Here is a 27,025-nt window from a genome sequence, read left to right as displayed (position 1 = left end):
AATATCACTCTCAGATACTAATATTCCCATTTCTTCATCTTTTTATTAGAATATATTTTTGGCTTTTTAAAATCCCATGATGCATGACTGAATACTCGGGGTTTCTTCCTTAAGATTTCCTATTTCTGTGGTAGTACAACATTATTTGCTTAATTTTATATCATGACTTTGTCCTCAAAGAAGTCTTAGCTTTTTTAAGAGGTCTTAATTTTTATTCATATTTAGATTTAGGATAGTTAATTTCTTTGCACTTCTAAAGTATCAGAGACAAAATTAGTAGGTTAGGTAGTTATACTTAATTATACTCTTGTTTTATTATGGTTTATACTTTCAGCATCCACCTGTTCTTGTTAAAACAAGTTCAAGTTTTATAATCTAAGTTATGAAGAAGCATATTTAATAGAAAATATTTTTGAGAATAATTCTGTTAGGCAAAGTCTAAAAAAATATGGGAGAGAAACAGAGAGAGGGAAAGAAAATAATTTTCTGGTCTAAAGTTTCTCGTACAGTATGATAAATGTTATAACCAAGGGAATTGTGAGGGTATTGTGGGGGTTCTGAAGAGAAGCAATTAACACAGCCCGAAGGATATCTGGAAGTATTTCCTTGTAACAATGCCGCTTAACCTAACTCTAAAAACAAGGCATTGTAAAATAAAGAGATAGAGAGGCATTCCAGGAAGAGGATAAAGCATGTTCAAAGATTTAGCAATAATAGGGCATGTGTCTCCATGAAAGTAGAAAAAAAAATTGTTATGGCAAGAGCAAGGTAGGGAGGGGAACAAGTTGAGAAACAGGTTTAGTAGATAAGTAAGGTTTCAATCTTGAGAAGTCTGGATGTTTGTTTAAGGGTGAACTATTCTGTATCTGTTTGAGTACTACTAAAGATCTTAAACAACAGATTGATATGAAAGGTTAGATTAATTTTAGCAAAAATAGCACAGAGACAGTACATATGATAAGGTGAAGAGAATTTTGTCTGAAGGTAGTGAAATGAGTTTGGAAGCTATTGTAATAATTTTGATTGAATTTGTTGAGGATCTGTCCTGAATCCTAAATCTGATAGTTTAGAAGGGAAATATTTAGGATGTAACAGTAAATAAAAAAAAAATAAATTGGAAGTAAATATATATGAAGATTCTGGAGTTATTCTCAAATTTTTGAATTGAAGAGGAGAATAGAGGTTGGCTTTTTTCACCCAGGTAGAGGCTGGATTAGGAGCAGCAAGTTTAAGGTCCAAGTGGCTGAGCAATCTGTAATATTTCTATCAGCAGTCTTAGTTCGTTTCTTTATAATTTTCTATTCAATTACAAGTTTCCACTTCTTATATACCTGTATTTCTATTTAAAAGTGTGCGGATATTTCCCATTGTTCTAGAAGTTCTGGTTAAAGAAATAAAATGTGAAATTGAAGATTTTTTTTTTCATTTAAAAGGAAGAGACACATAAATCCAGGAAGCTAGAGGAATTAAGAACACTTAGGATTAATAAGATACAGCAAGAAACTTACTAGATATAAGATAAACACATAAATCATTAGAAACAATGAGCAGTTTCAAGATATTATGAGAACATAATAGCAAACTCTTCAAACATAAAATGAAGAAAGGTATCCTAAAAAGCAGTGTGAAGGAGATGTAAGGCAAACTACCTAACTTCATTGAGAGGTACCAAAAAAAAAACAAAAACAAAAAACAAAAACAAAACACAGATAACTGCATAGGACTGATAGTTTTCTTGTCTATCCTAATTGATTTTTTTATTCTACTGTACCAGTTGTTAACTATTTTAAACCATGAGCTGGACTGTTAGTTCTTTCCAAATGACTGCACTTAAATTCTAATTAGAACTTCAGCAGTTATTTTTCAGACGCTGGACAATAATTTGGAAAAAAAAAAGTACAGGTAGAAACAACTATAACTTTTCCCAGAAAATATAATAATGTGGTTGGATCTTTGTAGTCACATGAACATAGAAATATAAAGAGATGTAATCACTAAATAAAGATGTGGTCAATGAAACAAAGTAAAAAATTGTAGTATACATTGGAATGTAAAGTTTGATAGAGCAAACATCTCCCTTAGTAACTGGAGAATAGAGCATTTTTAAATGGTACTAGGAAACTTGGCAGCTCTATGGGAAAAAAATTCAATTGTCTCTCCTCCCACTTTGCACCAAAATATAATCTCAAATGGATGATAGATTTAAATATGTAAAATATAAGCAAAAATATATTGTTGGAGGCACACATATAGGTTCATTTAATTTCTGAATAGAAATGGCTTTCTAAGCATGACTGCAGTTTAGAATATCACAATGAGAATACAGACATAATTGCATTTTTTTTCAGGAAAATAACACTGAAAGCAAAAAACAAAGTGATGGGAATAAAACAGATTCAATATCATTAATATTAAAATTATTTTTAAAGGTTTTATTTATTTATTCATGAAAGACACAGAGAGAGAGAGAGGCAGAGACACAGGCAGAGAAGCAGGCTCCATGCAGAGAGCCCGATGTGGGATTCGATCCCGGACTCCAGGATCACATCCTTGGCCAAAGGCAGGCGTAAACTACTGAGCCGCCCAGGGATCCCCTTAAAATTATTTATGCCAATTGATAACAATAATATGCTTCAAAGTTAAACTGTGTGTTTAAAACAAACTCTACCAGCCATTGAGATTTGGAGCTAAGGGTGGACAAAACATCCCCAAGGTTAGTGGTCTTTTTTTTTTTCTTTTCCCCCACAAAGCCTCCTCTGCTCCCAAGTTCTAAATGAAAGTTCTGTGTCATTTAGCAAGAATATGGTGACTAGGAATTGAGGAATTGCCTCTTGTGTAGGAGCAGCACACTGACATACAAAGGCAAGAGAGAATGAAAAGTGAGACAGGTTTCTAACATCTCCCTTCCTATTTTTATTCTCTCACCCTCAAACCTGGCTGCCCTGCCATTACCACATGGAGGGATTCAAGGCATGACTCCTATCTTCAATTGTTGGAGAAAACTTTCTCCAATTTCTCCTTCCATTTTTCCCTCCATACTACCTCTGGGGTTGACCTTAAGGGACAGTACCAGAAACATAGTGAGTTCTTGATCTTCTATTTACACATTTGCTTGGTGACAGTTATCTAGAAATGTGGCTTTAATTACCATTTTTTATATGCCAGTAACTCCTGTATCACACTGTGTATTTGATAGATCTTGTTGGCTTTCAGATAAGCACTGAAAGCTTCACATGTCCAAAACTGGGCTCCCACTATTTCCTCCCCAATCCTCACTTCCAGTGGTCTTCTCCATTTCAGTTAGGGGCACTCCATTTCTTAGTTAACCAAAATTTTGAAGTGGTACTTGACTCCTTTCTCATTATCTCCTTCGACTCTCAGCAAATTTAAATCATAAAAAAAAAACCTATCAACCTCTGCTGCCATCAAGTCTATTCCTAGACTATGCCAGCAACCATCACAATAATTCGAGCCATCAACTCTTGTAGCAACCCTACTCTATTCAATATATCAGCTCAGTCTTTGTAAAATGCAAATCAGACCTGCCACTCCTCTGTTTTTACATTCTTCACACTTAAAGGAGAATGAAATTTCAAGTCTGTACTCAAATACCATCTATACCTCCAATGCCATCTATTACAGTTGCCTTTCTCAGTCACTTCATCTCAGCCATAGAGCCCTGTTTAAGGTTCCATGTATATGCCACATGGCAGATACCTACATGGTTCATGCCTTTACTTCCTTCAAAACTCAGCTACAAGTGCCATTACCAGAGAACTGTTTAGCTATATCACTCTTTAGCTTGTTCACACTACTTAATTTTACTAGTCATGCTTATTACTACCTAGCATACTATATATTTAATCATTCATGTGCTTATTATCTTTCTCCTCACATCAAAATGGAATCTCCTTGAGGATTGTATCTTTGGTTTCTTTTTTCTTTCTCTTTCTTTTTTTTTTTATACCTATTCCTCATTACCTTGGTGGGTTCCTATACTTATAAAGTGGTCAACTAATATTCATAGGGGAATGTTGAATGAAAAACATCATTGTTGAATAAATTAAAGGGGAAGTATGAAAATATTTTATCTGACATTGTTCACTTCAGAGTGTGGGCATGTATTTTTACCTATTTGAATTTTTGTTGCTGGCTGTCTGGCCAATTCTGCAGTCTCTCATTGTTCACTTAAATGAGCATAGAAAGATTTTTCTTCTCTTCAAACTACTTGTTACTGTCCCAGTCCACACACACATACCAGTGCCCTTTTCTTCTTTCTCCTCTTTCTAAAATACAAAATGCATTAAAGGAGTGTAGAGGCCATGAAAATACAGTTAATATGATCAGTATCCCAAGGGGATAATTCTGTAGTCAATGCTTTACCTAGATAAATTCTTGACTCTACATGTTCATGTGTAGAAGTGTGTATAAATTGTTTTTGTGAATATATCTCCCACATGAACCCATAAGTTAATTGTATACAACAATTTAACTTTCTTATAAAAATAAATCTGTTTTTTAAAAGATTTTATTTATTCATGAGAGACACTGAGGGATAGGCAGAGACACAGAGGGAGAAGCAAGCTCCTTACAGGGTTCCCAATGCAGCACTTGATCTCCGGACCCAGGATCACACACTGAGCTGAAGGCAGACACTCAACCACTGAGCCACCCAGTCGTCCCTAAAAATAAATCTGTTTAATTGAAGTTATCCTTATTGAATCTTATTTATCTGAAATTTAGTTATATACCATAAAATTATAAATACAAATATTTAAAAGATCCTAAATGATGATGCATATATTTATATTTATAAACACATATATCATCTTTAACTCAGACTAATAGAAGGGAAATGTTGATGCAATATGTTTAACTTTGTTTTACTGTTGTATTTATTTGGTGAACATTATTAATTCAAAGATATTCATACAAATATATCATGAAACATTTCTACTATGATATTAATTTAGTGAACAATCCTAATTCAATGGACGTCATAGAATGCTATACTATAAAAAATTAGTTTTAAAATACCTCCTACTTTTAAAACTATGTTTGGGACCTCTTGAGGAACAAAATTGTATCTGAGCTGAAATATGATATAATAGAAGATACCCTATTCCCAGTTTGTCATGTTAATAGCTATTAGCTTTAAAGTTGTATAAGAAGATAAAATGACATGAATAAAAAGGAAATATCCAAAAATAAAAGGCAATCATTTTCTGACTATAACCATTACAAATTCTGTCAGTATAGAGTTCTGACAATAGGGGGAAATCCAGAAACATTTATTTTTTAATGTTTCAAGTTTTTATTTAAATTCTGGTTACTGGGATGCCTGGGTGGCTCAGCGGTTGAGTGTCTGCCTTTGGCTTAGGGCGTGATCCTGGAGTCCTGGGATCGAGTCCCACATCGGACTCCCCTCAGGGAGCCTGCTTCTCCCTCTGCCTATGTCTCTGCCTCTCTCTCTGTCTCATGAATAAATAAGTAAATAAATCTTAAAAAAATAAACTCTAGTTACTTAACATATCGTGTAGTATTAGTTTCAGGTATAGATTCATCACCTATATATAACATCCAGTGCTCATCACAAGTACTGTCCTTAATACTCATCATCCATTTAGCCCATCCCCCCAGCCCACCTCCACCCAGCAACCCTCAGTTTGTTCTCTATAGTTAAGAGTCTCTCTTATGGTTTGCCTCTCTCTCTCTATTATTTTCTTTCCCCTATGTTCATCTGCCTTGTTTCTTAAATTCTGCATATGAGTGAAATCATCTGGTATTTGTCTTTCTCTGACTGACTTATTTTACTTAGCATGATACACTTTAGCTCCATTCATGTCATTTCAAATGGCAAGATTTCTTTTTTTGATGGCCGAGTAATATTCCATTATATATATGTATGTGTGTGTATATATATATACACACACACATACATACATACATACATACCACATCTTCTTTACCTATTCATCAGTCAATAGACGTTTGGGTTCTTTCCATAATTTGGCTATTGTTGATAATGCTGCTATAAACATCAGGGTACAGGTATCCCTTTGAATCAGTATTTTTGTATCCTTTGGGTAAATACCTCGTAATGCAATTGCTGCATCATAGAGTAGTTCTCTTTTTTGAAGAAATTCCATACTGTTCTCCAGAGTGGCTGTATTAGTTTGAATTCCCACCAACAGTATAAGAGGATTCCCCTTTCTCTGCATCCTCACCAACATCTGTTGTTTCTTATGTTGTTAATTTTAGCCTTTCTGACAGGTGTAAGGTAGTTCAAATGCGTGTTTTATATTAACGTCTCCTGAAGACTTTTTTTTTTTTTTTTTTTTTTGCAAGGTTTTGCAAAGGCGTCCACACAAGAGCTCCTTTTCTTTTGTGGAAGTCCAGCTTTGCCATGGACCATATGGACACTTTCCAGAGCTACTGTCCTATCTATCCTTCTGTGAATTTTTGTATTGCCTTTATGAGTGTTTGACTTTGAATATTCTATTAGGTATATATTCAGACTATAGTTTTCTTGTCTTGTGACTAGACAGCCTTTCATCTTTGCTATATTTAAGTAAATGATGAGCACATTGACAAGTGTGCTCTTTATTCCCTGTTCCTTCTCTTTGCTTTCAATCCACATTCATCTCCCAGGCTCTGCCTTGTTCTCTGCTTACTTTCCTCTCTGGCTTCCTTGAGAGTTAGCCATAGAAGGGACTTTATCCCCTGTAATAATCCCCAGAACCAACTCTCACTGTGTGCAGGCATTCCCATTTTTCACGAGGTCCAAATCAATTCCCGTTTAGACTATGGGTAATACAGAAACCTATTATCTTTGCTACCGCAGCATTCCACTATGGTGCCTCTGCCACAACTCGTTTTTCTTTTTTTTTTTTTTTTTTGTATATTTTTTTATTGGAGTTCGATTGGAGTTTATTGGTGTTCGATATAACACCCAGTGCTCATCCCGTTCTTTTTACAAAATTATGGTGGCCTCAGCGTTGAATTCAGGACATCCAGGTTATTCAGAGCCAAATTCCACCTTCGTTTCCTAAAGTGTTCTTTAGGGTTGTCATCCCTGTGGCTGACTCATCACTCTCCTGGGTCCTTCCGTTTTCTCTGTGCTTCCACTTCCTGCTGCCTCTGTCTAAAGAGTTGACGCTCCAACTACTACTCACTGCTCTTGTATCCCCGAGGTTCTCACAAACATTCTCACTCTCCTGGTAATGACATGGTTCCTGTTGGCATATCAAAAGTGATACGCACATGAAGAAAAATCTGGAGACACAGCAGCAGCCTCAGTCTATCAGGATGTTTTAATCCTGGATAAATTTTGGAACACATCAATTTGGCATGACCATTAAGATATAACCATTATGAATAAGGATCTTCAATCCTCCAACAGCATTTTATCTCACACAGATGGCACTTGTTCTTTGAAAGTCCCAAAGAAGTAAAATGAGCAGATCCTGCCAGAGAAGTGAGCATTCGCTCTGCAAAGCTGTCTTTGTCTGTTGTTGAGCCTTATGTGATGCCCACACTTAAAAAGTCCAATATTCTTTGCAGAGTACACTCTTTTTTTATAATAAATTTATTTTTTATTGGTGTTCAATTTGCCAACATACAGAATAACACCCAGTGCTCATCCCGTCAAGTGCCCCCCTCAGTGCCCATCACCCATTCACCCCCACCCCCCACCCTCCTCCTCTTCCACCACCCCTGGTTCGTTTCCCAGAGTTAGGAGTCTTTATGTTCTGTCTCCCTTTCTGATATTTCCCACACAATTCTTCTCCCTTCCCTTATATTCCCTTTCACTATTATTTATATTCCCCAAATGAATGGGAACATATAATGTTTGTCCTTCTCCGATTGACTTTCTTCACTCAGCATAATACCCTCCAGTTCCATCCACGTTGAAGCAAATGGTGGGTATTTGTCATTTCTAATGGCTGAGTAATATTCCATTGTATACATAAACCACATCTTCTTTATCCATTCATCTTTCGATGGACACCGAGGCTCCTTCCACAGTTTGGCTCAACTCTATAAGCCATTCCTTTATTATAGTTTCTTCAACTTTTTCGTATGTTTGCATTTTTTACTGTGAAATTAATAAAACATGGTTTTAGATTTTTGTTTTGCTTTGCTATGTTTTTGGTCAGAAATGATACCTCATTCGATCCTTCTCTGATGTCCAAAGCAAAAGGAATGTGAGAATTTGGAGTTTTGGAGTTTTATTCATATTGATTCTCAATTAATATCAAAATTAAAAAACATAGCAAAAAGAGATTATTATGCTCCAAGTGACTTTTTTCAGATGAAATTATATTTTAAAGTCTTCAGTGTGATACAGAACACCAGATTTGAGGTCATCTAAAACTTGACTGCTTATAAAATAAACTGAGAGGAAGCAAAATTACAGAGACTAATACAGGAAAATAAAAAGGTAAATGATGTAGAAATTATCATTTATCAGGCAGATTTTTGTGAAATCACATGCTTGACAATGACATAAATAAAAGGGAAGAAAGTAATACATCTAAAATAAAAAAAAACAACAACAATAACATTGAACATGTACTAAAGTAATTGCTTTGGACACTACAGATACACCTTACTCAGTTTAAGCATTCTGAAAGCTGATTATAAACATAGTCTTAAACGATCAGACACTATACAAGTCTAACAAATGTTTAATACTATCTGGATTATGGAACTATAAATTGTAATGACCCTTTCTCTTAGGATGGCTGGAATAAACACTGTAAAGTTTTTCCAACCAATAAATAGCAGTATTTACAAATTTACATATTACACAGCATTCCACCATAATTAAAATCTCAACATCAATGCATTTAATGCTACATAGGTATTACTTTCTAGAATTAAGTGAGTATTCCGGTATAATATGCAGTATACAGTAACTAGCTCTCAATATATATTGTATGTTAGTACTACTAATATTAACTTGGCCAAAAGTGTGAGTAGTTCATTTGGTACCATGTCTATGTAAATATATTAGGTAGAGAAATGAGAATATTAGAGAATTTGCAAAAATTTTAATATCCCCCTTAATTGTAGTTAACGAGCTGTGTGGATTGTATATTTACTTATGTACTTATAATATTACTTGTATATTTCACTTATCTGTGAAATAGAGATAATCTATATAAATAGGAATAATATTGTGCTATCTTTAAAGAGACTCTAATCAAAATGTTTTTATTTTGTTTATTTTTATTTGTTTCTGTGATTTTCAGAGGGGAGAGAGAAGGAAAGGAAAGTGGAGTGGAAATGAGGTGTACTTTCTTTGGACTGTGCAGCTATATCCTATCTCATTTATGTACAATAATCTTCAATTTTTTTTTATTTTTCTTGCATAATACTTTATATATGGATGGTATTTGGAAAGGTAGATCAGTGATGCTCTCGACTGATTCTTTGAAGATATTTACATCTCACTGAGTAAATTTGAAATTATTCAATTTCCATTTCTTAGAAGGTAGAAATAAGAGCTCTGTTTAGTTATGAAACTATAAGTAAAAATTCTATCATTGATTCAAAAGTATTCCTTTATTGTTATGCTTACAATACCAAAGAAAAATAATGGGAAAGTTAGGAGTTATACTGTAACCACCACTTGGGTATACATACACTGATTATTTATATTCAATCAACATTTCCTAGGTTCTTTAGCTGCTATGTTTCAAAAAATTGTGACATGGGAAAAAATGAAGTGTAGGTCCAACATAACTCTCTATTTAGTTAGTTCAGTGAGAAAGATAAATTAAATTATTGGACTCAAGCAGATAAAGTAAATGGCTGGCTAATTTACATTTTTTTCTTTTTCAAATATTTGCTTTTTTGACCATTTTCCTGGTATCAATATCAATTCAAGAGGCCTAGAAGAAAAAAAAATGCATTGGCAATAAAGAGATTAAGGATGTAATAATTATGGTTCAAAATGAAAGTATTAATTTTTTGTGCAAGGAAAAACAATTTAGAATATTCATAGTTTGAATATATACTTGAATATATATTGAATAGATCCTTGAATACATGCATGAATATAGTTGAATATTTATATATATGTATGTATATAAAATGATACTTGAGGTTTAATTTCTTGTCATAAAGAGGATGATCTTTTTCAAAGAATTTAAAATGACTTCTTGTCCTTTCCTTTGAGAGAATACATTTATTTTGTTCCAATTATTTGTTCCCAAGCAAGAAATATACATATAAATTGATAATGTTATTGACAGGCAAGCCAAAATCTCTTAAAATTATTTTTCTTAAAGGCAGGTTTGTGGAAGATAATTTACATTAAAATTCAACCTTCTTAGACATGCAATATTATGCATTTTTACAAACATATGCAGTCTTGTAGCCACAATAAATGTATCAAATGTTTCCCTCGCCCCCAAATTTTCTTTCTGTTCCTCTTTAGTCACTTCTCTCTTCTTACCTCCAGCTTTGGTAGCCACTGTTGTTTCTTTTTCTATGAATGTCATATAAATAAAAGCTGTACAATACATAGTCACATAGTATGTAGTATATTGATTTTTTCACTAACAATGCTTGTGAGATTCATGTATATTGTTAAAAGTATCAGTAGCTATTGATTTATTATTATTGGTCCATAAAGCATAATTGCATGAATGTAACAAATATATTTATTTATTCACCACTTGTCAATTTGTGGTAATTATGAATGAAGATGAAGATATAATGAAGACAAAAACTTGTGTTAGTCATTTTCCTAAGTGGATAGTAGTATCTAATTTTAATTTGAGCTTCTTTTCATGGGCTTGTTTTTTGTATCTCTTAGTGAAGTGTTAAAACTTTTTACCTATTTTTTGTTGAGTCATCTGTTGTCTTACTAATTTTGAAAATTCTTTCTGTGTTATAGATACATTGCTTTTTTAAATATGTGCATCAGAAATATTTTCTCCTAGCCTACGGCTTGCTATTTAAGTTTCTTAATGGTGTATTTTCATGAGCAAGACTTAAAATATGAAGCCCAACTTATCTTTTATTTTAAATTATTCATGCTTTTTGTCTCTTACCTAAGAAATCTCCCACTAGTCCACAGATCTTTGTCCTATGCATTTTTCTGGAAGTTTTAGTATTTTGCATTTACATACATGCCTGTAATCCATTTTGAGTGAATATTTGTATATGGGTTGAGACATTTTTCCTTATTATTTTTGTATTAAGATATTAGTTTCCGCACAGTTGTTGAAAGGATATTCTTTCTTCATTCAGTTACCTGAATTCTTTGTTAAAAATCAATAGGTCATATAATTGTAGATTTATTTCTAGATTATCTATTCTCTTCTATTTACCTGTATATATACCAGATCTGCAGCACCTCATCATTATTACTGTGGCTTTATAGTCTAAAATCAACTAGTATGAATCACCTAATCAAGTTCTTTAAAAAAAGGTTATTCTATGTACTTTATATTTCCACATGAATTTTAGAATCATCTTATCCATTTCCACTGAGATTTTCTCAAGAATTTTACTAAATTTATATAATAATTGTGGGAAATAGCATCATAACTATATTGAGTCTACAATGAATGTGGGCATATCTCTTTATCCAAGTAGGTTACCTAAGTATATAATATGATTTATCTATTATTTTCAGTTTAAAGCATGTTAAAATGGCATGTATTTTTGTTATATTTATTCCTGTTTCAATTATTTGTATGATAGTATAAGTGGCACTTTATTTTAAGAATTCAATTTTCAATTGTTCATTGCTAAGATACGGAAATGCAATTGATTTTCATATATTCATTTCTATCCTGAGATCTTGTTAAAGCATTTTGTAGATTTATAGAGATTTTCTACATAGATAGTAATGTCCTCTGAAAACAAAGACAATTTTACTGTTTAACATCAGTATGCCTTTTACTCATCTTGCTTTATTGCACTAGTAGGAACTTCCAACTCATGGTGAGAGTGGACATCTATAATTTGTTTTTGATCTACAGGGAAAGCACTGAATTATTCACCTTTAAGAATTACCAGAATACATTAGCTGTACTTTTTTTTATGGATGTCCTTTATCAGATTGAATATTTTATCAGTTTGCTGGGACTTTTTAAAATCATAAATAGATATTTAATTTTTTCATGTGAACTTTAGACTGAGGTTTATTATTATTTTTTTCTTATGGTTGTTTCATTGTCTCACATCATTTGTTGAAAAGGCTATTGTTTACCCGGACTTTTTTCTTCTTTTTCAAATTTGTTTTAACCTATACCTTTCCATGTTAATTTTATAATTACTTTATGTATGTCTACAAAGAGAATTTCCTGGCATTTCAATAGAAATTGCATGAAAACTATAGATTATGGGGTGCCTGGGTGGCTCAGTGGTGGAGCATCTGCCTTTGGCTCAGGTCTTGATCCTGAGGTACTGGAATGGAGTCCCAAATCAGGCTCCCCGCAGGGAACCTGCTTCTCCCTCTGCCTATGTCTCTCCTCTCTCTCTCTCTCTCTCTTATGAATAAATAAATAACATATTTAAAAAAAAACTATCGATTATTTTGGGGAGAATTAATATCTTAATGATGAGAAGTCTTCAGTTCAGGAACATGGCATATATTTTATTTATGTGTTTTATTGTTTATTACATTTTTAAATTTTCCTGGTACAGACCCTATAAATGATTTACTAGATTTATACCTAAGTATTTATTTTTATTCAAAAATTGTATTTTTTTGGGGGGGATCCCTGCATGGCTCAGTGATTTAGCGCCTGCCTTTGGACTGGGCCATGATCCCAGACTCCTGGGATCGAGTCCCGCATCAGGATCCCTGCATGGAGCCTGCTTCTCCCTCTGCCTGTGTCTATGCCTCTCTCTCTCTCTCTCTGTGTCTCTCATGAATTAATAAATAAAACTTTAAAAAAACATGCAAAACATTTTTAAAAATTGTATTTTTTCAATATCCACATGTTCATTGTTATTATTTAGAAATTGAGTGGTTTGTGTGTGTGTCTGTGTGTGTGTGTGCATGTGTGTGTGTTTTAATTTATCTTATATCCAGTGACCAGGATGAATGCACTTATTAGATCTAGGAGTTTATTTTGTAAATTTCTTGGGCTTTTCTACATAAATAATCATGTCATCTTGAGTAGGGACAGGTTCTTTCTTTCCAAGATATACTCCTTTTAACTTCCTTTCCATGCCTTATTGACTTACTAGAACTTCTCGCACACTGTTGAATAAGAATCATGTGCTGTGTTCCTGATCTTAATAAAAAAAAATTCAGTAATTCAACATTAAGTATGATGTTATAGGTTTTTGTATATGCTCTTTGTCAAGTTGAGGATGGTCCCTCTCTTCCTAATTTGCTGCAAGTTTTTATTATGAATAGATGTTGGATTTTGTGAAATGTTTTTTCTGTGTCAATTCATTTGATCATTAAATTTTCTTTTACAGCTTGTTGATATGGTGAATTACATTAATTGATTTTCAAAGATTGAGTCTGCTTTATATAGTTTGAATAAATCTCACTAGGTCATGGTGTGTAATTCTTTTTATACCTTGATGGATTCAACTTGCTAATATTTTATTGAGGGTTTTTGTATCTAAGTTCATGAGGGATATTGGTCTGAAGTTTTTTATTTGTCATTTTAAATTCTTTGTTTATTTTCTTTTTGAAAAATATCTTATTTATTCATGAGAGACACACACAGAGAGAGAGAGAGAGAGAGGCAGAGACATAGGCAGAGAGTGTAGCAGGCTCCTCGCAGGAAGCTGATGTGGGACTGGATCCCAGGACTCCAGGATCACACCCTGAGCCAAAGACAGACAGATGCTCAACTGCTGAGCCACCCATGGCATCCCTTTTTTTTTTTTTTTTTAATACTGACCTTGTCTGGCTTGATTATCAGTGTAATACTCACTTTGTAAAATGAATTGAGAAGCGTTCCCATCTCTTCTATTTTCTGGAAAAGAATGGGTAAAATTGCTTTTAATTCTTTATATGTTTAGTATAATCTCTATTAAAAAAACATCTGGATGTGGAGATTTTTTTCTAGTTTTTAATTACAAACTCAATTTGGAAATGATTATAGTACTATTAAACTTTTCTATTTCATCCTCATTAAATTTTGGTAGTTGGACACACACACATTATATTTGAAATACAGAGATTTTCCTGAAGCACGTGTTTAAATAAAAGTAACACTATTCTACAGCATCTAGTTTTCATTAGAAAAATATCTAAAAGATAGATCAGAGAATTAGGGGATACACGGGAAACGAGAGTCAGGGTAGAGATGGGGATAAGCAAGTGGTAGTTTGAGTAAAGGGGGGAGGGGATAGAAAGAGAAGAATATTTAGTGTAGCCACTTTTCTCATTTGCTTTGTAAATACTTTATAACATCTGGCTTCTGAATAATTGGACTGCATAATACAATGCTTAGCTTCTTAATGGTCTTGTTAAAACCACATAGGATTTTGTGTTCTGCAGTTCAGTGACTTTTAAATATCTAGTCAAGAACATAGACATCTGTGTTTAAAAAAATAAAAAGCACAACCTGGTCAACCTGGTCAGTGTGAATATCTGTACAGTCTACACACAGAGTACTCATCAATTCCATGGCATGGAAGATTAGTGCCTTTAATGTTATCTCAGAAATAGATTAATTTTGTTGTGAAAATAATTTTTCTAGCTTATAATAAGCTGTCGAAATAATAGAAAGTTTATGAGTTTTTCTTGTTTGACTATTTTTAAAGATGCTGTTTTATTTTTTCTGGGACTATGAAATGCATTTCTATCCAGACATAAATGAAAATATAAAATTAGTGATTTCTGAAAGCGTTCTGTGAAACAATTGTACTACATGTATTTGATTTTATTCCCAAAGCATGGGAATGGGAGACTGATAGTTGAAATTCTGAGTTAATACTAAAAATAAATAAACAAACAAACAAACAAATAAATAAATAAATAAATAAATAAACAAAAATAAATAATAAAAATAAGAATCTGGAGAAGGGGATATGGTTTCAAAACAACAATTCGAAGTCCTTTTGACTGAGGTACCTTCTCTTATCCCCAAAGTCCGTTTTGGTGGCTCATATTCACTAGAACACACTTTGAGAAATTTTGTGATAGGATGTTACTTAATATGAGTAACATCTGTTCATTATCTATAATTTGAAATATGCTTATGCATTCAAGGATAATTGAACCATTGTGGTTCCTGCTTCCAATTCCTTATTTATAGAATATAATCATATGAAAGTTGTGATAACTGTCATAAGAGTTTTAACAACTGTTTTTGACGATCAAGGAACAGAGGGATAACTTCCGGTTAAGGGAATTAAAGACTTATGAAGAAAATAGAAGCTTAGATGTATTTTGAATAAAGAAGACCACTAGAGCATATGTTAATAGTATGAAATATAATTACTGACTAAATATAGGAAACTGCAAATACATAAGTACTAAAAGAGGCCATGTGCCCAGTTATACTTTTGTATTTTGTTGATAAATAACATCAGTGTACACCCACTATTCATCAATCATTGTGTTTAGCACCAGGAATTCAATAGAGAGGATGGAAAACTTACTACCATACAAAATAATGAATGATGTAATAAGATTGTGCTAAGGTTCTCTGTGAGGACAGATGCTATTTGGTATTTATCTCAACCTTGAAATCCTAAGGCTGGCTTCTCTGAGAATGATTAAGCAAATGAAGGTAAAACTATATATATATATATATATATATATATATATATATATATATATATATAAAGAGAGATAGATATTTTAGCCTTAAAGAGAAGTTCATAAAAAGGCCTTGAGTTAATTAAGATACAAGAATGAATTTTAGGAATTATTTACAGTTCAAAGTAGGACGATTGATTTTACAAAATCTTGGAGAACAGAGAAAACGTGAGGAATAAATCTTATCTCAGTGCCAGAGAAAGAAGTAGGTCAAAGGAGGTAAAAAAGGGGGAGACAGAGAGAGCAAAAGAGAGAAAAAAGTAAAATTAGAAGAGTGCAGGAGAACTGTGTTAGGAGGGTGAGGTTTTTGAGTCACTTGGGTGATGATTTGAATAATTATGGGCTTGAGGTTTGACTGTGCTTCTGGGTACTAAAAATGAGGGAAGACAGGTCATTAGGTTTGAATGATTTTAGAGCATTGGAAATATGAAAAAAATAGATGTTAGAGTCCCAAAGATAACATCTGTTTTTGCAAGTACTAATTTTGAGTTGAGAAGCAGAGATCAACAAATAACAGCAATAAACATCTGACAGAGTTACAAATCAAAGACATAGGCTCAAAATAGATTTCAGTACTTCTAAAAAATAGTAAATATCTGTGTTTTTTTCCCCAGGTTTTCTTATACTTAAATGATTAAAAAATTTTTGGTAATGATTATAATCATATTCTCTAAGGCACTATCTGCAATAGAAAATGTTGCAACTGGGCAGCCCCGGTGGCGCAGCGGTTTGGCGCCGCCTGCAGCCTGGGGTGTGATCCTGGAGACACGGGATTGAGTCCCACATCGGGCTCCCTGCATGGAGCCTGCTTCTTCCTCTCTCTGCCTGTGTCTCTGCCTCTCTCTGTGTGTCTATGAACAAATAAATAAAATCTAAAAAAAGGAAAGAAAATGTTGCAACTGATTTTATAAAATATCAGTTTGTTAAAATAAGTAAATACTAGTTGATTTAGTTACCTATTTCTACAGAAAATTATATAAATTAAAAATTATGTAAAGGTTAATATTGGCAAGTTACATTGCATTATTGTATTTCTACATTGAATATAAAATGAAATTTTATGTCATTACTAATTTAGTATGCCCATTCAAATTTATTAAATAAAATAAATTTAAAAAAGCAAAAGAAAAATTAAATACTCAAAATATAGGGTTTGAAATCCTCTTACATACAAATAACAATAGTAGCTTATACATTTATGATATTTTTCGTAATTTTCTTTTATTTAAATTTCCTAAAATGCAGTTTAGTAAATTTAGTAATTTAAGACATATAATCATGAGTGCGGCTGCTTTGTGTGTAAAATGGAAAAGACATTAAACAATTGAAATTTCATTTCTAGAAGGTTTTTTTGTCATGTTACCATTTTATTTTTTTGTACATCATTTGCCACCATCTTAAATTGTCTTATTGATTTATCTATATTACCTTCTTTATTTTCACTTTGCAAGATTATGGATCTTGTCTGTCTTCTTCATTACTGTATTTTCAACTATTAGTATCAGTGCTTGTCATATAGTCAGTGCTCAGTGAGTAACTGTTGAATGCACCAAATCTCTTCATTGTCAAGAGATTATTCTCACAGACTTTGTTCTAGAATGAACCTGTTTTTGCTTACCTTTAGATGACCATAGTGATGATATAAGAATAACAATGAGTTTTATTTAGGAAATATCTCCTTTACCACTTAATAAATTATTTATCTAAATTAATAAATTTAATACATAAATTATTTATCTAAATTAATTAATTTATTAGAATCTTTCTGGGCAGCATTTTTTCTCAAACTTCCATTTCCAAGATGTCCTAATAACATATGAAATATGGTACAGAGATATGTACATGCATTTCCTGGTTGCTCCATAAGACACAGCGGCATATTGTGTAAATTATCTTTAAATAACAAAAAAAAAAAAATAAAAAATAAAAAAAAAATAAATAACATACAATACAGGGGACTACCATTTGGAAGGGAGATGCTGTGGTGCACTTGCTTTCTGGTTCAGCATCTTGGCTTGCCTACAGCTCTGCTTCATAAACTGAAGCATTGAGGCTGTCAGGAATGTCTTCTTATTTTCACCCCTGCTAAATTGCCATTATTTTCTCCATCTCATGTGCATTGTGCCTTCAGCTCTTGTAGCTCTGATTTATTCAGTTCCACCTTTCTCAATTCCTGAAGGTGAATTCAGGTTGCAAACTATAGTTCCATAGTAGCTATTACTTGCATTTTCTACCCACTATTGCTGAAATTATTTTCATGTCCCTGAGAAAGGTTAGAAGTTTATCCTTTTCATTGTCTGTTTAATCTTCTTTCCTCTCTCACTCTTGTTGATGTCCTTGTTGAGTTGTTTCTCATTTATTGAATCTTCTAAGGGCCTCTCTTCAAACTCTATACTTTAATATATTACAACCATCCATGTATTGTTGTCTCATTATACTTAGAAATGTATGCAGACTGAGAAAAGTAATTTAAACTTTCCCTAATGGATATTTATGGGCATCAAGTCAAGGAAGTGAAGAGAACCAAATTGTAAATCAAAATCTGGCATGAAACATGCTAGTCTGTTGAAAATAAAATTGTATCAAATCTAAATACTTTCTCATTGAATTGCTTTTCAAACTGAACCAACCAACAAGCAAACAAAGAGAAACATAACCTGGATAGTTTTGAAAGTGAAGAAGTAAAAATTTAGAACTTAAGTCTTAAATTTATAAAGCTCTATTACATACATATTTTTATTTGCTAAATTCAGATGTGACAAAAGGAGCCAGTCGCATCAATAAAGAGAGCCACCCCTATGAAAAGAGAAAATAGGGCATTAATAAGGAAAAGTTAGATAAGATGCATTCCAAAGCAGAATGAGGGATAAGGAATGTGTGATAGAAGCCATATTGTTCATGTTAGAATCATGAGATTACATAGTAATTTTGCCAAGACCATTGTATATGTCTGTGTGTATACCTGCACTCACAATGATACAGTAAAGGTGAATTCATATTTCTATCATGGTAGACAGTCATCTATGGAAAGTGATGATTAGTTCCCAAACATCCTGGGAAAGGTAGGTTTTGGGGAAAATAACAGAAGGTGTTGGATAAAGGGCCCTTGCATCACCATGTCTGCGTCTCACCATATTCCAATTTCTTTCTATGAATTCCCTAGAATGACTGCCTTTATTTATTTATTTATTTATTTATTTTTTATTTATTTATTTATTTATTTATTTATTTATTTATTTATTGAATGACTGCCTTTAAAGCAGTGAGAGAAGAGTTGTAATCACCTTCCCCCAACATACACACATACAAACACACACACCCCAGGTATTTTACTGTGTGATAAAGAAAAGCAAAAGCTTTGAAAAATAGGAAGATACATCATGTACTAGTTATTAGGAAACTTTAATGAAGAACTCTCCTCCACTATGTAGTAGCCTAGCTTTTGAGAATATTTTACCTTGGCTTTATAGCACACACCTAGGATTTAAATGAGTAGTATACAGGAGTAATACTCCTTTATTGAATGAAATTAGAGAAACTGCTTCCATGAAAATCTTTGAAAGATATAGAACAAGAGAGTTACTTCATCCGTTGAGCATGACCAACTAATATTTGATATGGCACAGTTTCAAAGTTTTGCTTTACATACCTTGCTTTAAGAAGACTATGAAATGATACCTTTGTGACTAAATATATGGAGACTAAATATACTTCCAAAATACAATCCATTTTCTGTCTGTCATTTGGGGCAGACCTCTGGTGCATTATATATATTATAATGAAATCTAATCATGAAAATTTATAGTATTGTGAAATCACATTAAAAGAGTGTTTGCCTCATGAAAAGAAATTGGGAAATTTGGCATTGAATATGAAATATGGAAAATGCATTTGGTAGAAATAGTATATCAATTGCTGTGAAGTCTATTTTCTAACTATACTGTATCAATATATACTTGAAGAGCAAAAGGACCAATACTATCAACTGAGACTCCATTATGTTTATTATTATCTAGGCAATAAATTTGGGTGAATCAAAAATTATACCCAGTTCATAGTGTATTTTATTATATGCAACTTGATTAGAAAGCACTTTTGCAGTTGCCCTGTTCTATGACTGACCTTTCTATGCATAAAATAACTAATTTATTAATACATAAAATATTAAAAATTCTGTTGAGTATTATATATAGCTACCTCTTTTTTTCTTTTGGAGTCCCAATTCAGTGAAAACATTTACTGCTGAAAAGTTTTTAAAGATTTTTTGTTGTTGTCTTCCATAATTCAGGTTATCTGGAATGAATATACCACCACCAATTATCAGCAACAAAAACTGGCTCAGACTGCATTTTGTTACAGACAGCAATCATCGATATCGTGGATTTAGTGCTCCATATCAAGGTATATTTAATGAATACCTTTGTTTCTTTTGATACATGAAATGATTTGGTTTATACAGCTGCATTTTGTGATAGAAGCAAAATATCTTTTGCATTAATAAATGTTAATTTGAATAAGCAAAAATGGTCATTCTCTTGCTGAGGCAATAATGTGATAATATTTAAATTGCAATAGAAAAGTTAGTTGGTTTTTATAGCCCAGCATTCAAGATAAAGAATATTATGACTCCTAAAAAGTAATATGTAACAGATGTCATATTTTACTTTAATAAAGTGCTTCAGTGATTGGACACACTTCCTAAAGCTGTCCCACAAAACACTACAGAAAACCTGCAGTTGTAAATAGGCTCTCCCTCAACTGAAATCCATTTTCATATACTGTGTGTTTGCTATTGCTATTTTAATTAACCTTGTTAGGATTATTACCCACTATTTTTATTAATAGGCATAATTTTGAATAAGTGGGATATAGCATTTGATGTATTAACTTGAAAAACCCCTTTATTTAGAACAAGATTATTATGAAGATGGAGTGTTAATGAAAATGTAGCTTCTACAATGTTTAGTAATACTATGTGGGTTTAGTCTATTTTTTATCTTCAGACTACTTATGTAAATAATTCATTTCATTCTCAGTAGTGTATCAGCTACTGTGAAGGGAATTCTGAGCACTACTACAGTTACACTTTTCCGTTTATCTGTTTTTCTTTTTTTATTTAATACTTTCCTTTGTAGTAGTCTCAGGTCTTAGGCACTTTACAAATTTAATATGGTGATTTTAGGCAGCTTATAGTTAATACCTAAAATGTTATTAGGCCACATACTGTTTTCTGAAATACAAATTTCAACAATTCATTTATATTTTGAAAATAAGTAGCCTATCTATAGCTGTCCTATCAATAAGATTTCTGACAGTAGTAACAGATAAATCTGATTGTATTTTGACATTTATAATAGTATATTGTATATTACTGTAAAAAATCCCTAAGATAATAGAAGTAAAGATTTTAGACAAATTCCACTGTACAAAAATCTATAATTTCTATTGCTAATGTAGTTAATTTGAATGGAAGCATGAATGCAAATATGCTTTTAAATCCATGCATTTCTCAAAACAGGATACATTATTTACCATAAAATACCGTATTTTGAAATTGAAAATTAAATATGCATAGAAGATTATTTTTATATATTTTGTTAAAGATAGCTGCCCAGAGCATAGTGTCTTGAATCTTACCAAACTTAGCCAGTGTCACTTTTAAATTTGAAATAAACATTTTCTTGAATTTCCAATTTCAATTTCTAAAATTTTTGTGTACTTCAGGAATCAGGACTCTTTCTATTGAAAAGAAAAAAAGAAATGTTGTGAGCTTCTTTATCTCTCTAGGTTGACCCCTTCCTTTTGGAGTTTTCCAGCCACATGATTTTATGGCTCTAATTCCCTTCTGCAACGACTTAAAGCAGATGGCATGGCAGAAATTCAAAAGACTATCATCTTTGACTCATGTGGTGATCTTTTCTACTAGATTCATGGAATGTTCCAGTGAGATGGCTTTTCCTCCTTATCTGAGTAGAAATAGAGTATTTTATATTTAAGTGGAGGAAAAAGATGATCTCCTCTCTCAAAATAAAATGATGCTTCATTTGCTTTATGTAGTATGGTTTCATGAAGCTGGTGTCTTTAGATAGGGTTGCTTTGCATTATAAGGCAGTAGTGCAAAGCTACCAGTAGATTTGTGTATTTAATTATTATTTTCAGTATTCTACTTGCTGATCTTAAATTGAATTTTATAGTACCTTCAGGTTCAATTTGATTTTCTAGCATTGCCCATCTGGTTTCAGGACTGAAAAAAAGCCTAACAATGAATTCACTGTAGTAAAATGGAAAGGAAGTGTTTTATGGGGTGTGAATTTTTTTCTTCAGGAAAAGGAGCTCAAAAGAGGTAATTTCTGGTGTAATCTATATCTACACAATACAGAGGAAATAAAGTGGCCTAAGAAAATGGAAGCTTTGGTTTTATAATATGATCAAAAAGTTTTATTATATAAAAATCTACCCTTATATGTATTCTTTTAAAACTTTCCTGATTTAGGCCTGACTTTTCTCACTGCATTATGTCCAAATGATATTTTACCTAGACAACATAAATTCAGTTGGATAAGTAATTCTTGAAACTATAAACAAACAAAGAAATTTGAACTAAAAAAATACCCTGTAAAAAGCTAAGTTAAATGGCTGTAAAATTCATAATTCTGACAGTCTGAAAGACATGCCCTAGCATGAAATGCTAATCATGCTGTTTCACATTGTACCATGCCACCATTTAATATCAATGGTATCTAGATTAAAGCCAATTGAAGAGAACAAAAATTATGAATATACTGTATAAAAGTCACAACCAGGTCTCCATGTAGTACACATCTTAATAACTCAAATACTGAGTACTCAGTGATTATTATTGAATTATCTATTATTTTGAATTTATTTAATGTTTTAATGAAACTCTAGGTTTCCAGTGACTGATTATTTTCTCCATAGAATTTCTGTTTAACCTGTGTTCTTTATAAAATATCATGAAAATTAATTGCAAACTTACTAAAGGCTCCTGAATGACATTAGCTATGTTTTATAGTGTGCCCATAATTGATAGAGTAGGCATATGGACACATGAACATGCTTTCCTCAATAGAGCCTCTTTTACATTGTGTTAGAAGCTAGCTTCCTTATTGGTTTACATATAATTTAAATAGGGTTAAGTAGAGGTAGTGGATAACACACTAACAAATATAGTTCTGTTTTAACTTAAAAATACTAGGTCTTGATTTAAATAAATGCCGTTGATATACAGATTACTCCCCTTCCCAGAACCCATACTGAATATGTTCACTTCTATCTAAAATCAGCAAAACTGACTCTTCTTTTCCCTCTGAATTTCTTTATTTTGGAAATATCTTCTTTGAAAACCCTATTTACTATGCTTTTCAATTTTTCCTCTTTAATGTTCAACTTTCCCCCAAAGAAACTCATTCCAATATCATTTTACTTTATTAGTCTTTGTTTTTAAACTTCTTCCTGCATTCAAGTTTCATTAAACCTTTTTTAATGAGAGCTTGAATCATTCTACTTCACACATAAGTGGTGTAATTTTTCTTTAACTGTGGTCTTTGGAATTTCTCGTATTTATTTATTGAAACATAGCATTGTCATTTGATTTTTATTATAAACGTACAATCTATTTATTTTCTATTTCTATAAATATTTGATCATGTGTTCTTAATTTATAAATTGGAATGAGATTTTCAGATGGCAATTGCCAATACAGAAAACATTACCTCTAAATGATGTTTATTAAAAAAAAAAGTATTATGATTTAACCCATCAGTGTCAATTATTCAAGTATGACATATTATTACATTCTTCATTTTAGGTGTTCCAACATATCACATTTTCTTACTGTACAAAGATGATGTAGCTGTAGATAATCACAAAACTGTCTTTGGCATGTATGTTTAGGAACTGCAGCACACAACTAGCTCCAATTACCCAAATATATGAATATTTCTATATTATAGATTAAGTTTTTCAAATTCTTACAGATTTTATCCTGTTTTGATTTTTCCTTTTCTTCTATAATTTTATGTGATTTTTCTTATATAGGTTAATATTTTATAGGCACTTATTTTCAATTTAACAAAGATACATGCGTTGTAAAATACAGTGTATTTTAAAGTTAGGAGGGAAAATATTTTATTACATAGTTTCTCAAAGAGGTTGTCATTGTTTTGGGATCAGCTGTGTGGTTTTTTGGTGATAAAAATGTAGTTAATGAATTGAACTTTCAAATTGTATTGAAAATGCACTGCCATAAAATTCAGTTATATAGTGGCCTGTAGCATTTTAGATTCACATAATTTAAGTGAAAAACAACTTTGGAGTAGAACTCCATTTCTTACATTTGGAAGTGTTTTGACATAAATGTGAGTGGAGAGTACCTGAACAAAGATAAAGTCATCAGGGGGTCCAGTGTAGTTTATCAAAGGAAAGACTAAGAAGTGAAATCTTTGAGATTGAGATTGTAATTGCTGATCTGAGCCTCATTTTCTCTATCAGTAAATAATAAATAAATAAATAAATAAATAAATAAATAAATAAATAAAAAGTCACAATTACCAGGCACATAATTGTGCAAATCAAAATGTATTAGGATTTCTGTAGGTAAAAGTCAGACATTCAGTGAATAAAAATGCTTCAGTGGAAAGAAATAACCACAGAAAATGAGTGAGAAACATACTTTAAGCATGAGGTAGAATTAGTTTAAAAGTTGTGATCCAACATAAATTTGAATCCAAGGATCACATATAAAAGTGTAAAATTTTATGTTTTGTAGGTGCATTCCCACATTTCTCCAGGGAATACTCTTTTCCTTAGAATACAGTTTTAAAAATGAGATTTAAAGAAAATAAACTCAGTTGTGTTATAAAAATTTATAATAGTATTTAAAATAATACAGTTCAAATTTAAAAATAAAGCATAACATCCAAGCAATCTGTGTAATGATATTTTTTTTTCTAATTTTGCTTAGGCATCAGTTTTTCTTGGTTTACCTTCATATATCCATTTGTAATAAAGCACAAGGAATCCTACCTCAACATTCTAATCATAAAACTCTTCCTCTAATTTGATAATCGTCAATGTGAGTCATATGATTTCAACGTTGGAGTTGGGACTGTGATATAGTAGGAGAAGATTAACACTTTTGATTTGGATAACTTAGGTGTACATAGTTTAATGTAATAGGAATGCTGGACATGGTCAATTGGGTTATTTTCCTGGTGAAGGCAATAGACAAGGCTTTTTAAATACAATTCAAAAAGTATGCAATATATATATTTCATATTAAAGTAAGTATTAATTTTAGAGAGTGCATACTGTGGGAAAATTCATAGACTGTACTTGAATTGTTATCTCAAAATAATCTCCGTTTCAAACATTAGAAAAACTACATATTTTAAACTTAGAAAGTCAGCTAGTTATTTTAATTTACTGAGTTTTAAGAGAATGAGATGTTGAATTTCATTGGTATATAGTGTTTGAAAATAACTTCTAATCTTGTACTTTATGTCTTTTTTATTTTATTATTGACATCACTTTTTTTCCCCTTCAAATCTCATTCTGTGCTAAACCATTACTTTCATCTGGAAATTTTCTTTTTCTTTTTAATTTTAGTGTGAGGTTAAAAAATATATTTTTTACTTCTAGCTTTATGAACTTGTCTAGTTCACTGTTGTAATTGGTACCTACAAAACCAGCAGAGATAGTGAAGAAATTTAATAGTTAAAATGTCCTAAGTAACTCCTGGTCTCTAAAAGAACCATTAAGGACTCCCTGATAGCATTTTTCTCTGTGATGTAAAATTTATGTTTTATAGTCCATGCCAATAAGACATTTAAGGCTTTTTACCATATTATTTGATGATAGAATTAAATTCTTCCATAACTAACTATATTTACTTTTTCATTCCCATCCTTAAAACTTATTTGCCAATCTTCTTATATATCCCCCAGAACAAAATTCTGTTCAGAAATTGTGGGAGTGTTTGACAGTAAACTGGCTAATTGTCATTTCATTTCAAATTTTTCTGAAGTAGACATTTCACTATGAAATACAACCTAGTAAACTGAGCAAGGCATTGTATATCAGAAACACAATGTTATTGATTTCCTTTTGTTTAACTTTAGTCAAACATAATCGTTTCTAGTAAAATACTTTATCTTGCTAAACATTTTAACATTTATGAATTAAAAGTAAGCCATATGACTGATAGTATTTAGAGTTGGACCATAGTTTTAATATATGAAATGAGATTTTAGATATAAAGTAGAATATTAGGAATAATATTTCATTTATCTCATCTCACTGTTTTATAGTCCTTTTATTCTGGTTGTTAGTTAACTATATGCATCAACACAGAGAATACCCAGAGTTATTGATGGATGTCCTTTTTGAGAAAAAAGGTATTTTGGAAGTATTACATTCAGATTCTGATAAAGAAGATCACTTTAAAACCAGATGACAATGGGTTTAAAGCAAAGTAGAGCAAGAAAATGCAAAGAGAAAGAATGTATGTACCTAAGAAATAGTCATAGAAATCAGACTATTAAAAATGATATGGGGATTATATTATAAAATTTTCATTATTTTCTAAGGAATTGAATCAATCTCCATAGCATTGATATTATAATGATTTTGACTTATAGTAAAGAAGGAAAATATCATAGATTGTTACTTTAAAGAAAGATCTTCAATGCATATCTTTGTTAAGTGTTCTTACTTAAGCCAATATTTTATTGTTTCTTTAAAAAATATTTAATGCTTAAAGTAAAATCTTTATGATTTGCTAAGTGTTCTTTCTTAGGCAGATATTTAATCCATTTATATAAACCCTTTTTTGATATGTCTTAAAAAGCGAAAGGCAAATTATATTAACCTTATGTTACAATCTCATGAAAGTTGTGAGAATCCAGAAATATCCTAGTAAAATGATTGTGATTTAGATTACTGTTTTCAAATAAAGCAACCACTATGAATAGAAGATAATTATCAAATATCCAATGGTAATAGTTTCTAAAACATATAGTAGGTTTAAAATAGAGTGCATGAAAACTATACAATTGAAAACAAAATTCATATTGGTATAACATTTTAATTTGGCTCATACTTTCCTTCTAACGATAGAACAAACTTGCCGGTCTCTTGTAGGAAAAACGTTTCTTTTGTGTTAACTCAAATTTCTTGGGGCAGAAGCTCAAACTTTCAGGATTTAGATTACTTCCTTCTTTTTTAAAGAAAATTTGTAGATGTAAGTGA

At 31.7% G+C, this 27,025-nt stretch overlaps 1 protein-coding gene across 1 annotated transcript in view; it reads left to right on the top strand.

The window, feature by feature from the left end:
* Positions 1-27,025, top strand: part of CSMD3 (CUB and Sushi multiple domains 3) — a 1,168,727-nt gene that overhangs the window by 399,450 nt on the left and 742,252 nt on the right. Inside the window, exon 6 of the mRNA XM_072774281.1 lies at positions 20,046-20,158. Coding sequence (XP_072630382.1) covers positions 20,046-20,158 — 113 coding nt within the window. The remainder of the gene's footprint in view (positions 1-20,045; positions 20,159-27,025) is intronic.

The sequence above is a fragment of the Canis lupus genome, chromosome 14 (genome assembly GCF_048164855.1).
Source record: "Canis lupus baileyi chromosome 14, mCanLup2.hap1, whole genome shotgun sequence".
NCBI classification, from domain to species: domain Eukaryota; kingdom Metazoa; phylum Chordata; class Mammalia; order Carnivora; family Canidae; genus Canis; species Canis lupus.
This window is presented reverse-complemented; position numbering and strand designations above follow the sequence as displayed.